Below are 12,140 nucleotides of genomic sequence, written 5' to 3'. Positions count from 1 at the left end.
CACCAACACAGATGTCCAGAATACTGTGGAATTTTGCGATGAAAACAGCTGTTTGTATTAGGACACAATGGTGTCCCAATACTTCCGCTCAATCCGTGACGTCACGCGCAAACGTCATCATACCGACACGTTTTCAGCCGAATATTTCCCGGGAAATTTAAAATTGCACTTTATAAGTTAACCCGGCCGTATTGGCATGTGTTGCAATGTTAAGATTTCATCATTGATACATAAACTATCAGACTGCGTGGTCGGTAGTAGTGGCTTTGAGTAGGCCTTTAATGTACATGTAATGCCAAGAACAATCTTTTTAAATGTCTTTTCTCCAGACTCTCCCCCTCTCTCCTCCGCTGGCCGCTCACTGTTAAAGACAGCAGGTGATTAGATCACCACGTACCACCTGTGAAATCTAATCACCTGTAGGGCTGCAACTAACGATTAATTTGATAATCGATTAATCTGTCGATTATTACGTCGATTAATCGATTAATACTCGGATAAAAGAGACCAACTACATTTCTATCCTTTCCAGTATTTTATTGAAAAAACCCAGCATACTGGCACCATGTTGTGGACATTGGGGGTGCAGCATACAGCAATAATAACACAGAAATGTAACTCATCAGAACTGAATCAGATATTGTACACGTTTCTGTTGTGAATAATAAAGGATTCATTTTAGGCTGCCTCTGAATAATAGCATGAAATATTCCAGCACCTTCATAACGTTTAGTTATACTAAAGCGTCACTCAAATCTAAATATATTTATATAGCTTTATCAGCCCGGCTACATTGATCCATTATGAAACCAACCTGAGATATTTCTGTCCGTTACGTTTATTTCCAAATTGGTAACCGTGTGTTTTCTCTCTCAAAACGGAGTCAAATGTGCCGGAGACCCATTATCAGCCCCGCGTTGCAACAAAGGCATAACTTTAACGTTACTCACAAAAAAGCTGAACTCATGAATGCTTGTTGCCACTATGGACTTAAAAAGTTACGTACTGTGAGTTCTTCCCTTCATCCATGGCTCCAACATGTTTCCTTTTCAGGTGCTTCTGAAGCAATGTTGTACTTCCGTGCCATTTTGCAGGAAACGGTCTTCTTTGAAGTCTTTAAAGTGACGACTTAAGTCGTACACTTTTCTCCATTGAAGCAATAACCTCAAGATGTTTCTCCGCTAAACTATCGGTAGTGTTTTCCTCGCGCCATTTTTCTAATTTTTCCAGCAAAGGAGACGCCGTCGTCACGTGAGCTGCACATGACACATCATTGGCTAGCTTACGCCACCTCATGAGACGTAGCCTCAGCGCTGCCCTGGCGTTGATTTGTACTGTTTTTGTACTTATTTTGATTATTGTTTCTCAGCTGTTTGTAAATGTTGCAGTTTATAAATAAAGGTTTATAAAACAAAAAAAAACAACAACGAAAAAAGAACCAAAAAAAAAAAAAAAAGCCTCCGTGCATGCGCACGGCATGGTTCCAACGAATCGATGACTAAATTAATCGCCAACTATTTTGGTAATCGATTTTAATCGATTAGTTGTTGCAGCCCTAATCACCTGCCAGCTGTGTCTCGCCATCCCGCACAAGCCCCGCCCCTAGCCAATGGTGCTCCGCCCTCAACAGCATTGACAGAGGCGGTGACTTTTGCTCCTGCAAGCGCGCTGATCACACTCTCCCTCCACAACTAGTTATTATGGTAGTCTAATTAGTTACTATGGTAATCTAAGTCACAGCAGCTCAGACGAGGGACCAAGCAATGTGGGGTGGAGAGCGTTTCCACAGAGTGTTTCTAGAGCGGGCAGCCTGAAATGTGGGTGTCAGGGACAGACGCGGGAGGAGATTTTTACAGCAAAGTTCTAAGGCTTAGTGATATATCAGATTGTCGGTGTTTTTTGTTTTTTTTTCCTTCACTTTCCTATTTCGCTTGATTGTAAAATATGTCGATCAAGAGGGGGTGTGACGTTCATATGTTGTCAATATTCAGTGTTTTATCGTTCATAGTTAATATTGTAAATCCCACATTCTTTGTACATTCTGGGTGTCTCATTCAGTTAAAAAAAATGTAAAATTCCATTCCGTTTTTTAAGGCAGTCTGTCAAGTTAAAATTAAAGTACCAATGACTGTCACACACACACTAAGTGTGGTGAAATTTGTCCTCTGCATTTGACGTTTTTAGCATTCACTCAAACATTATTGTGAGGTTTTGTATTAGTCTTCCTACAAATCAGATATACCGGCCCCCAGACACATTTCTCTCTCTAAATTTGGCCCCCTGAGTCAAAATAATTGCCCAGGCCTGATCTAGTTTAATGTTTTTAATTTGACAACTGGCATGTTTTTTTTGTCCATACAGAAGAAGATTCCTGTGGAACTCTTTCTGCAAAGAACAAAAGGAAGCGAGTGCATTTTGGAGGTCCTCTTTCTCCGGAGTTGTATGATAAGCACCTACCTCCCAGCACCCCGTTGCAGAAGGGGGAGACACCAGTTCAAAGCCCAAGACCAGGTGGAGTCTTAAAGCTGCGCTCTGTGTTAAGGAAACCTCAGAGGAATGAGCCTCACGCCGCACAAGACCCGCCAGACTTCGGCGGTTCCCTGGGGTTCGGAGCCTCCTCGGTTCTTGCAATGCCTCGCAGATGCAGAATGCCCTCTCTGGCAGCAGACCGAGTGGAGGACAAAGGAAAGGTATATGTGGTTTACTAAAAGTAGGACTGTCAAAATGAATGTGATTAATTCATCATTGTAATTTAACTGATTTAAAGAATGTAACATATTTAACCTAGAATGATGCGGTAGTGACAGGCTGCACAACCAAACATCACAATATGGAAGACGCTAAGCCACATGTTGGAACTCTCCATCAGAAATTTGAGCACAAAAAAAGCATGAAGTATTCAACCGACAAGTATTGTGCACACTTAAAAATAGCACATTAAAGTTAAAGTACCAATGATAGTCACACACAGTTTGATATTCGCAGGGACTAATTGGGACTTCAGAATGCAAAAGTGATAACCATATCCTTGAGAAAAGACTACCTGTCTAGCTCACACTGCAAAAAGTCAGTGTTAAAAAAAAAAGAAAAAAATTAGGGGTATTTTACTTGAACTAAGCAAAATTATTTGCCAATAGAACAAGAAAATGCGGCTTGTCAAGACTTTCCAAAACAAGTAAAATTAGCTAACCTCATTGAACCCCAAAATACCTTAAAATAAGTATATTCTCACTAATAACAAGTGCACTTTTCTTGGTAGAAAAAAAATGAGACCTTTTTGCTCAATATGTTGAAAAATATTCTTAAATTAAGTGAATGCTAGTGCCATTATCTTGAAATAATGATATGCGTTCGGCATCATGATTTTTTTTTTCATGCCTAAGAAATTATTACTTTAAAAAAGTACAGTAATTTCCGGACTATAAGCCGCACCTGACTATAAGCCGCACCAGCTAAATTTAGGGGAAAATACAGATTGCTCCATATATAAGCCGCACCCGACTATAAGCCGCAGGGTTTTGATGTGTAATTAGCGTAGTATATAGGGGTTCCTGCTACCACGGAGGGGATTGTCGGGACAGAGATGACTGTTTGGGAACGCAAAGCGTCCCATTTATTAACAATAAATCTTTCAATCATTCAATCAAACTTTCACATCTTGGACACGGCGAACAGCATTCGTGCAGAGTACAAATAATACAACGGTGCAAAGTAATACAAAGTGCTCGCCTGTACGTTATCAAAATAACCAGCCTACCGGTATATGAAAAGTCAGTCTTTAATCATTGTGTCATCGCCTTCCTCCTGCGTACTAAAACCACCCAAATCCTCTTTGTCGGTGTTGGAGAAGAACAGGCCGTAAATAAGCCGCACCCTTGTATAAGCCGCAGGGACCAGAACGAGGGGAAAAAGTAGCGGCTTATAGTCCGGAAATTACGGTAGTTTTATACTTGTGAGTGTTGATGACACAGCTTTGCAACAGTTGATATTCTAGTTTCAAGCATGTTTTACTCAATATAGGTCATCAAATCTCAGCAACAAGCTGTAATATCTTACTGAGATCATTTAGGACCAAAACCCTTAAAACAAGTAAAACACTCTAACATAAAATCTGCTTAGTGAGAAGAATTATCTTATCAGACAGAAAATAAGCAAATATCACCCTTATTTGAGATATTTAATCTTACTTAGATTTCACTTTTTGCAGTGCAATGCCAACATTTGAGTTATGACTCAAAGCAGTTGTTTTCCAGACACTTATACACTAACTTCTCCTTTTATGGTCAGGGATGTGCTCTCCTGACTTAGCACACACACCCAGAGAACAGGAAGGAGGAATATAAGTTAAAGTTAAAGTAGCAATGATTGTCACACACACACACACACTAGGTGTGGCGAAATTATTCTCTGCATTTGACCCATCACCCTTGTTCACCCCCTGGGAGGTGAGGGGAGCAGTGAGCAGCAGCAGTGCCCAGGAATCATGTTTCGTGATTTAACCCCCAATTCCAACCCTTGATGCTGAGTGCCAAGCAGGGAGGTAATGGCTCCCATTTTTATAGTCTTTGGTATGACTCGACCGGGGGTTGAACTCACCCAGTGGTTCTTAACCTGGGTTCGATCGAACCCTAGGGGTTCGGTGAGTCAGGCTCGGGGTTCGGCGGAGGTCAAGACACACCCGACTCATAGTGTAAATACAAAGTTCTCCCTATCGGCGTGTTACGGATATGGCAACAGCTGACTGGTTTGCAGGTGTGTAATTTGTTGTGAGTTTATGCACTGTTGGTTTTGTTCTTTGAACAAGGTGATGTTCATACACGGTTCATTTTATGCACCAGTAAAAAAAGCATGGGAACACTTTAGTATGGGGAACATATTCACCATTAATTAGTTACTTATTAACATGCAAATTAGTAACATATTGGCTCTTAACTAGTCATTATTAAGTACTTATTAATGCCTTATTCGGCATGGCCTTATTATAACCCTGGCCCTAACCCTAACCAAAAACTCTAAATTAAGTCTTTGTTACTTAGAATATGTTCCCCATACTAAAGTGTTACCAAAAACATAACTTTGTCTTGAATTTTAATTTATTTTAATTTATTTTTTCACTAAAGAAGGGTTCGGTGAATGCGCATATGAAACTGGTGGGGTTCAGTACCTCTAACAAGGTTAAGAACCACTGCTCTAACTAGAGATGTCCGATAATATCGGTCTGCCGATATTATCGGCCGATAAATGCGTTAAAATGTAATATCGGAAATTATCAGTATCGTTTTTTTTATTATCAGTATCGGGGTTTTTTATTTTATTATTATTATTTATTTTATTTTTATTAAATCCACATAAAAAACACAAGATACACTTACAATTAGTGCACCAACCCAAAAAACCTCCCTCCCCCATTTACACTCATTCACACAAAAGGGTTGTTTCTTTCTGTTATTAATATTCTGGTTCCTACATTATATATCAAAATATATCAATACAGTCTGCAAGGGATACAGTCCGTAAGCACACATGATTGTGTGTGCTGCTGGTCCACTAATAATACTAACCTTTAACAGTTAATTTTACTCATTTTCATTAATTACTAGTTTCTATGTAACTGTTTTTATATTGTTTGACTTTCTTTTTTATTCAAGAAAATGTTTTTAATTTATTTATCTTATTTTATTTGATTCATTTTTTTAAAAAGTACCTTATCTTCACCATACCTGGTTGTACAAATTAGGCATAATAATGTGTTAATTCCACGACTGTATATATCGGTTGATATCGGTATCGGTAATTAAAGAGTTGGACAATATCGGCATATCGGATATCGGCAAAAAGCCATTATCGGACATCCCTAGCTCTAAACCACTAGGCCACTGAGTAGGTTAATAACGGCACATTAATTATTGTGGATAAATGTTTGTTTATAAAAACAAAACAGGTGTGTTGTTAACATAAGCATGAAAACATATTCAAGTACATGTAATTTACATGTATATGCACTTTTGGGGTGTTTGGAAATCAGCTGGAGATTAAATATTATTTGTGAATTTTTCTCACTGTTTAAAAATATGTTCTCTTTTGTCTTTACAGAGTGGGTTTTATTTTTGGGACGTTTGTGTAAGATCCGGAGCAGCAAAGCAAGAGGAAAATGGAAGATTTAATACTTCGTTTTTAACTACTGTGTACCGTGTGCTGAAAAAAATATGGAACATTTAAATGACCCTTTGGCCAAAACAACCCTGTCATCTCTACGTATGATGCTAATTTTGCATAATGGACAATAAATGGACAGTACATTTTAGGTTATCACTAAATGGATATTTCTGATTGATCATTTTTTAATAAAATATTTAGGGCTGCAACTAACGATTAATTTGGCAATCGATTAATCTGTCGATTATTACTTCGATTAATCGATTAATAATCGGATAAAAGAGACAAACTACATTTCTATCCTTTCAAGTATTTTTTTGAAAAAAAAACAGCATACTGGCACCATACTTATTTTGATAATTGTTTCTCAGCTGTTTGTACATGTTGCAGTTTATAAATAAAGGTTTATTAAAAAAAAAATATATATATATATATATATATATATATATATTTTTTTTTTTTTAAAAGCTTCTGCGCATGCGCATAGCATAGATCCAACGAATCGATGACTAAATTAATCGGCAACTATTTTTATAATTGATTTTAATCGATTAGTTGTTGCAGCCCTAAAAATATTACATATGTACTGCAGTAGATATGTAAAAAAAAATGTTTTCTACTTGGAAAACCTGGATTTTTTTGTTTAAGGATGAGACATGATTGCATTGTTTCGCTTCAGATACCCACTTGCCAACATTATTTGTCTGTATGTTTTGTCTACAAATGTCTTTTTTGAAAAACTTGGTGTGCTAATGTACTTGGTGTTCATGTCAGTAGGAACATAGCTTGTGAAAGCGGCTCAGTGTATCACAATAAGTCATGTAAAAAAAAAATTAACTTTTTAAAGGACAGCGCTGGTAGACGAGGTTATGTCACTTCATAACGTGAAATACCCTGAGAATCAAAGTTGCATATTATGGTATTGCACCTCTTTTTGTCAAGATTCCCAGTTGTCATTTATTATATAGTATCAACATGTCAGCTGTCTTTATTTATTTACATTGTGCCTAATTGTTTAACTACAATGTCCCACTGGCCAATAAAAAGTGTTGTGGCCTGACAAGCTCCTGACTATCATTTTTTTCATTTTTGTTTAATAATAATAATAATAATAGATTGTATTTGTAAAAAGCACCTCAAAGTGCTACAGTGTATTAAAAAAATAAAAAGATAATACAAAAATAAAAACTATAACAGCCAAATAGCTCAAACTAGTATGCATATATCTAAAAAAAGGCTTCTTTTTTTTTAAAGAATGGTTTTTGAGCCTTTTTTAAAAGCATCCACAGTCTGTGGTGCCCTCAGGTGGTCAGGGAGAGCGTTCCACAGACTGGGAGCGGCGGAGAAGAAAGCCTGGTGTCCCATTTAATACTATGACTGGATATAAAATAATAATGTTATTTGAGGGGTTTTTTTAGCAGTTAACTGTTGTAGTTTCTGCTCTTTGACTGATGGATTCAGATTCAGAAAACTTAATTCATCCTCGTGGGGAATATAAGGCGTCTCTGGCAGCAACAGAAAAAGGACAAAAAATAGTTCAAATTGAAATCGATAGAAAAAATATATGGGCCAATCAACCAAATTGATTCAAAGTTTTGTAAGTTATATTTTTAAAACTATATTGTACAATATCTGAAGTACACATTTCTGTAGAAAGAACAGTCAAATTGTATTTTCAGAATTTTTGGGAATGTTTGTCCTCTCCCCAAACTCGTCACTACCGAATCATAGCCTTGTGAAGTGAATTATAGTTATATAGCGCTTTTCTCTAGTGACTCAAGGCACTTTTACATAGTGAAACCCAATATCTAAGTTACATTTAAACCAGTGTGGGTGGCACTGGGAGCAGGTAGGTAAAGTGTCTTGCCCCAAGGACACGACGGCAGTGACTAGTATGGCGGAAGCGGGGATCGAACCTGGAACCCTCAAGTTGCTGGCGCGGCCACTCTACCAACCATACAGCCATAGCCTTCAAATATAAATGTAAAAAAAAATAGTATATTACTCTATTAATATCATTCTTAGTTACTTTGTGTAAAGATCCATCCATCCATTTTCTACCGCTTGTCCCTTTTGGGGTCGCGGGGAGTGCTGGAGCCTCAGATATGTGTATATATTTTGCATTCTATTTTAGTTACTTTATTGAGTTTACAACCCCCTGCCGCTGATTTGTACTGTTTTTGTACATTACTATTTGTCAATAATAATTCTACCATGAATTGATTAACGTGGACCCCGACTTAAACAAGTTGAAAAACGTATTGGGGTGTTCCCATTTAGTGGTTAATTGTACGGAATATGTACTGTACTGTGCAATCTACTAATAAAAGTTTCAATCAATCAATCAAAAAACCTGTCAACTGTCAGTTTAGGGCAGGCTGCTCGCCGACTCCTCGTCACCACTTCAAGATGGCGGCCCAATTTCTCGCGTCACAGCAGCCAATGCTGCGTCTACTTATAACATGTCTATGCCTCTAACAACCAAAATTTGAAATTATTTACTGAAATTGTGTGAGCCTATGACTTTGCACTTTGTTTGTTATATATATATATTTATATATATATATATATATTTTTTAAAATGTGTTACTCTTGAGTTTACAACCACCTGGCGCTGTTTCTGTACTGTTTTTGTACTTTTTTTGTACTTATTTTGATTATTATTTCTCAACTGTTTGTAAATGTTGCAATTTATAAATAAAGGTTTATAAAATTAAACAAAAATAAAATAAAAAGAACCGGAAGCCGAGCTGGATTTTCCGGTCACGAGGTACGTTGCCGTATTTCTATTGGACAATTCGTACCGCGCTATTTCTTGTTCGGAACCGCGACGTTTGGACGTTAAGTGGCCGTGCATTCTCCACTTTTATGTATTTAAAACACCAATTTGCTGTGTTCCTGCTCGATATATTTACGTTTTTGGGAGTAAAATGAGAGCGCGTTTTGGAAGTGTGAACGCGTAATGCGGACGAATCCAAATGTAGCCCACTGACGGCGTTAGTTGTGGAGCGTCATTTGAACCGCACACGGAAATAGTTTAGTGTATATATATATTTATTTATTTGACCTTACACGTTAACTTGTCTTTTTTTTACATCACATTAATTAGTGACAACTCTTTTTTTTCACCGACACGACTTTCCCTTTGTTTGAGCGGTAAGTAATTCGTATCACTTCATGCTCGCTACTGTTGCATATCAATAACAATGGCAACTTAGCCTCGAATATTCTAGCAATCTTTGCAACATACACTTGTAAAGAACATCATGTCATGGCTGTCTTGAGTTTCCCAATCATTTATACAACTCTTTATTTTTTTTTGATAGAGTGATTGGAGCACATACTTGTTGGTCACAAAAAAAAAACATTCATGAAGTTTGGTTCTTTTATGAATTTATTATGGGTCTACTGAAAATGTGAGCAAATCAAAAGTATACATACAGCAATGTTAATATTTGCTTACATGTCCCTTGGCAAGTTTACCTGCTTTAAGGCACTTTTGGTAGCCATCCACAAGCTTCTGCTTGAATTTTTTACCACTCCTCTTGACAAAATTGGTGCAGTTCAGCTAAATGTGTTGGTTTTTCTGACATGGACTTGTTTCTTCAGCATTGTCCACACGTTTAAGTCCGGACTTTGGGAAGGCCATTCTAAAACCTTCATTCTAGCCTGGTTTAGCCATTCCTTTACCACTTTTGACGTGTGTTTGACCACAAAAATGTAGGTTCGGTACGTACCTCGGTTTAGAGGTCACGGTTCGGTTCATTTTCGGTACAGTAAGAAAACAACAAAATTAGGGATGTCCGATAATGGCTTTTTGCCGATATCCGTTATTCCGATATTGTCCAACTCTTTAATTAATGATACCGATGTCAACCGATACTGATACATACAGTCGTGGAATTAACACATTATTATGCCTAATTTGGACAACCAGGTATGATAAAAATAAGGTCCTTTATAAAAAATATTAATAAAATAAGATAAATAAATTAAAAACATTTTCTTGAATAAAAAAGAAAGTAAAACAATATAAAAACAGTTACATAGAAACTAGTAATTAATGAAAATGAGTAAAATTAACTGTTAAAGGTTAGTACTATTAGTGGACCAGCAGCACGCACAATCATGTGTGCTTACGGACTGTATCCCTTGCAGACTGTATTGATATATATTGATATATAATGTAGGAACCAGAATATTAATAACAGAAAGAAACAACCCTTTTGTGTGAATCAGTGTAAATGGGGGAGGGAGGTTTTTTGGGTTGGTGCGCTAATTGTAAGTGTATCTTGTGTTTTTTATGTTGATTTAATTAAAAAAAAACGATACCGATAATTTACGATATTACATTTTAAAGCATTTATCGGCCATCGGACATCTCTAAACAAAATATAAATTTTTTGGTTATTTATTTACCAAATTTGCAAAATCTTTCACCAAATATATTTTTCTTAGTGGAATATTTGATGTGAAGTAATGGGAACCTTAGATAGGTCAAAAATTCACAATAACATTGATTTTGATTCAATATTATGTTTTGAGCAATGACAGTTTGAAAGAAGAAAAAAAACAGCTTTGTTTTATTAGTCAACATTGCAACTTTTTCTAAATTACATTTAACCTTTAAGCTTTTTTTATTTTACTTTTGTTATGTTTTTGTTTATTTTAATAGTATTTTTAGAATGTGCCGTGGGCCTTTAAAACATTAGATGTGGGCCGCAAATGGCCTCCGGGGCACACTTTTGACACCCCTGCTATAGATAATAAAAAGATAAATCAGATAAATCTATGGATAAAAAGCAGAGCCTGGCGACGCATGCGCGTTTGTCATAACTCTCTCGCTTAGTGATGGGTTGATGAGGCGTCATGAAGCGTTTCGACTAGGGATGTCGATAAATGCGTTAAAATGTAATATCGGAAATTATCGGTATCGGTTTTTTTATTATCTGTATCGTTTTTTTTATTTTATTTTTTTATTAAATCAACATAAAAAACACAAGATACACTTACAATTAGTGCACCAACCCAAAAAACCTCCCTCCCCCCATTTCTTTCTGTTATTAATATTCTGGTTCCTACATTATATATCAATATATATCAATACAGTCTGCAAGGGATACAGTCCGTAAGCACACATGATTGTGCGTGCTGCTGGTCCACTAATAGTACTAACCTTTAACAGTTAATTTTACTCATTTTCATTAATTACTAGTTTCTATGTAACTGTTTTTATATTGTTTTACTTTCTTTTTTATTCAAGAAAATGTTTTTAATTTAGTTATTTTATTTTATTATTTTTTTTAAAAAGGACCTTATCTTCACCATACCTGGTTGTCCAAATTAGGCATAATAATGTGTTAATTCCACGACTGCATATATCGGTTGATATCGGTATCGGTTGATATCGGTATCGGTAATTAAAGAGTTGGACAATATCGGATATTGGCAAAAAGCCATTATCGGACATCCCTAGTTTCGACACATTGCAAAACTGTATTGATACTGTGTCGATACTGTGTCACTAAATACTGACATCTGCTGGACATTAAAAATCCCTACAGGCAGCCTATGGACTGACTCAACTAACACTGATTTTATGACCTAGTATATACAATAATATAAACCAAGCCATTTAGGATTATTTCATATATTCATTTAAATACAAATATATTTGTATCTTTTTTAGATACAGTCAATAAATAATGTGAACATGTATCATAACATGGAAATCTAAGAGAACGTGTTGTGAATGAGGATGCTTGTGGACTGGGAATTTTTTTAATCTTTATTTTTACACATTTTTATTTAAAAAAACCCAGTTTTTCCAACGTATTCAATTTTAGACGATTTCTCTTCTTAGTTATTATTTCTCCGGCTGTAGAAAAGACCCGCTCACAGGGCACAGAGGAGGCGTCAGTGCGACACCGTTCGCGTATCGGTCACGTGACTTTCTAAAAGCGGTACGCGCACCGACACAGGGT

At 36.5% G+C, this 12,140-nt stretch overlaps 2 protein-coding genes across 6 annotated transcripts in view; both read left to right on the top strand.

The window, feature by feature from the left end:
* The window catches only part of LOC133651675 (uncharacterized), a 43,933-nt gene extending 36,722 nt beyond the window's left edge, over nucleotides 1-7,211 (top strand). For all 4 annotated transcript variants that reach the window (XM_062049691.1, XM_062049690.1, XM_062049689.1 and 1 more), the window contains 2 exons: nucleotides 2,362-2,690; nucleotides 6,094-7,211. In XM_062049691.1, the coding sequence (XP_061905675.1) occupies nucleotides 2,362-2,690; nucleotides 6,094-6,219 (455 nt within the window). In that variant the 3' untranslated portion in view covers nucleotides 6,220-7,211. The remainder of the gene's footprint in view (nucleotides 1-2,361; nucleotides 2,691-6,093) is intronic.
* A 1,744-nt stretch (nucleotides 7,212-8,955) lies between these two features.
* cdca2 (cell division cycle associated 2) overlaps nucleotides 8,956-12,140 on the top strand; it is a 42,656-nt gene continuing 39,471 nt past the window's right edge. For both annotated transcript variants that reach the window (XM_062051600.1, XM_062051599.1), the window contains exon 1: nucleotides 8,956-9,312. The gene's annotated coding sequence lies outside the window, so the exon portion shown is untranslated. The remainder of the gene's footprint in view (nucleotides 9,313-12,140) is intronic.

The sequence above is a fragment of the Entelurus aequoreus genome, linkage group LG06 (genome assembly GCF_033978785.1).
Source record: "Entelurus aequoreus isolate RoL-2023_Sb linkage group LG06, RoL_Eaeq_v1.1, whole genome shotgun sequence".
Classification (NCBI taxonomy): Eukaryota; Metazoa; Chordata; class Actinopteri; order Syngnathiformes; family Syngnathidae; genus Entelurus; species Entelurus aequoreus.
The sequence above is the reverse complement of the archived record's forward strand: the minus strand, read 5'-3'. Positions and strand labels throughout refer to the sequence as shown.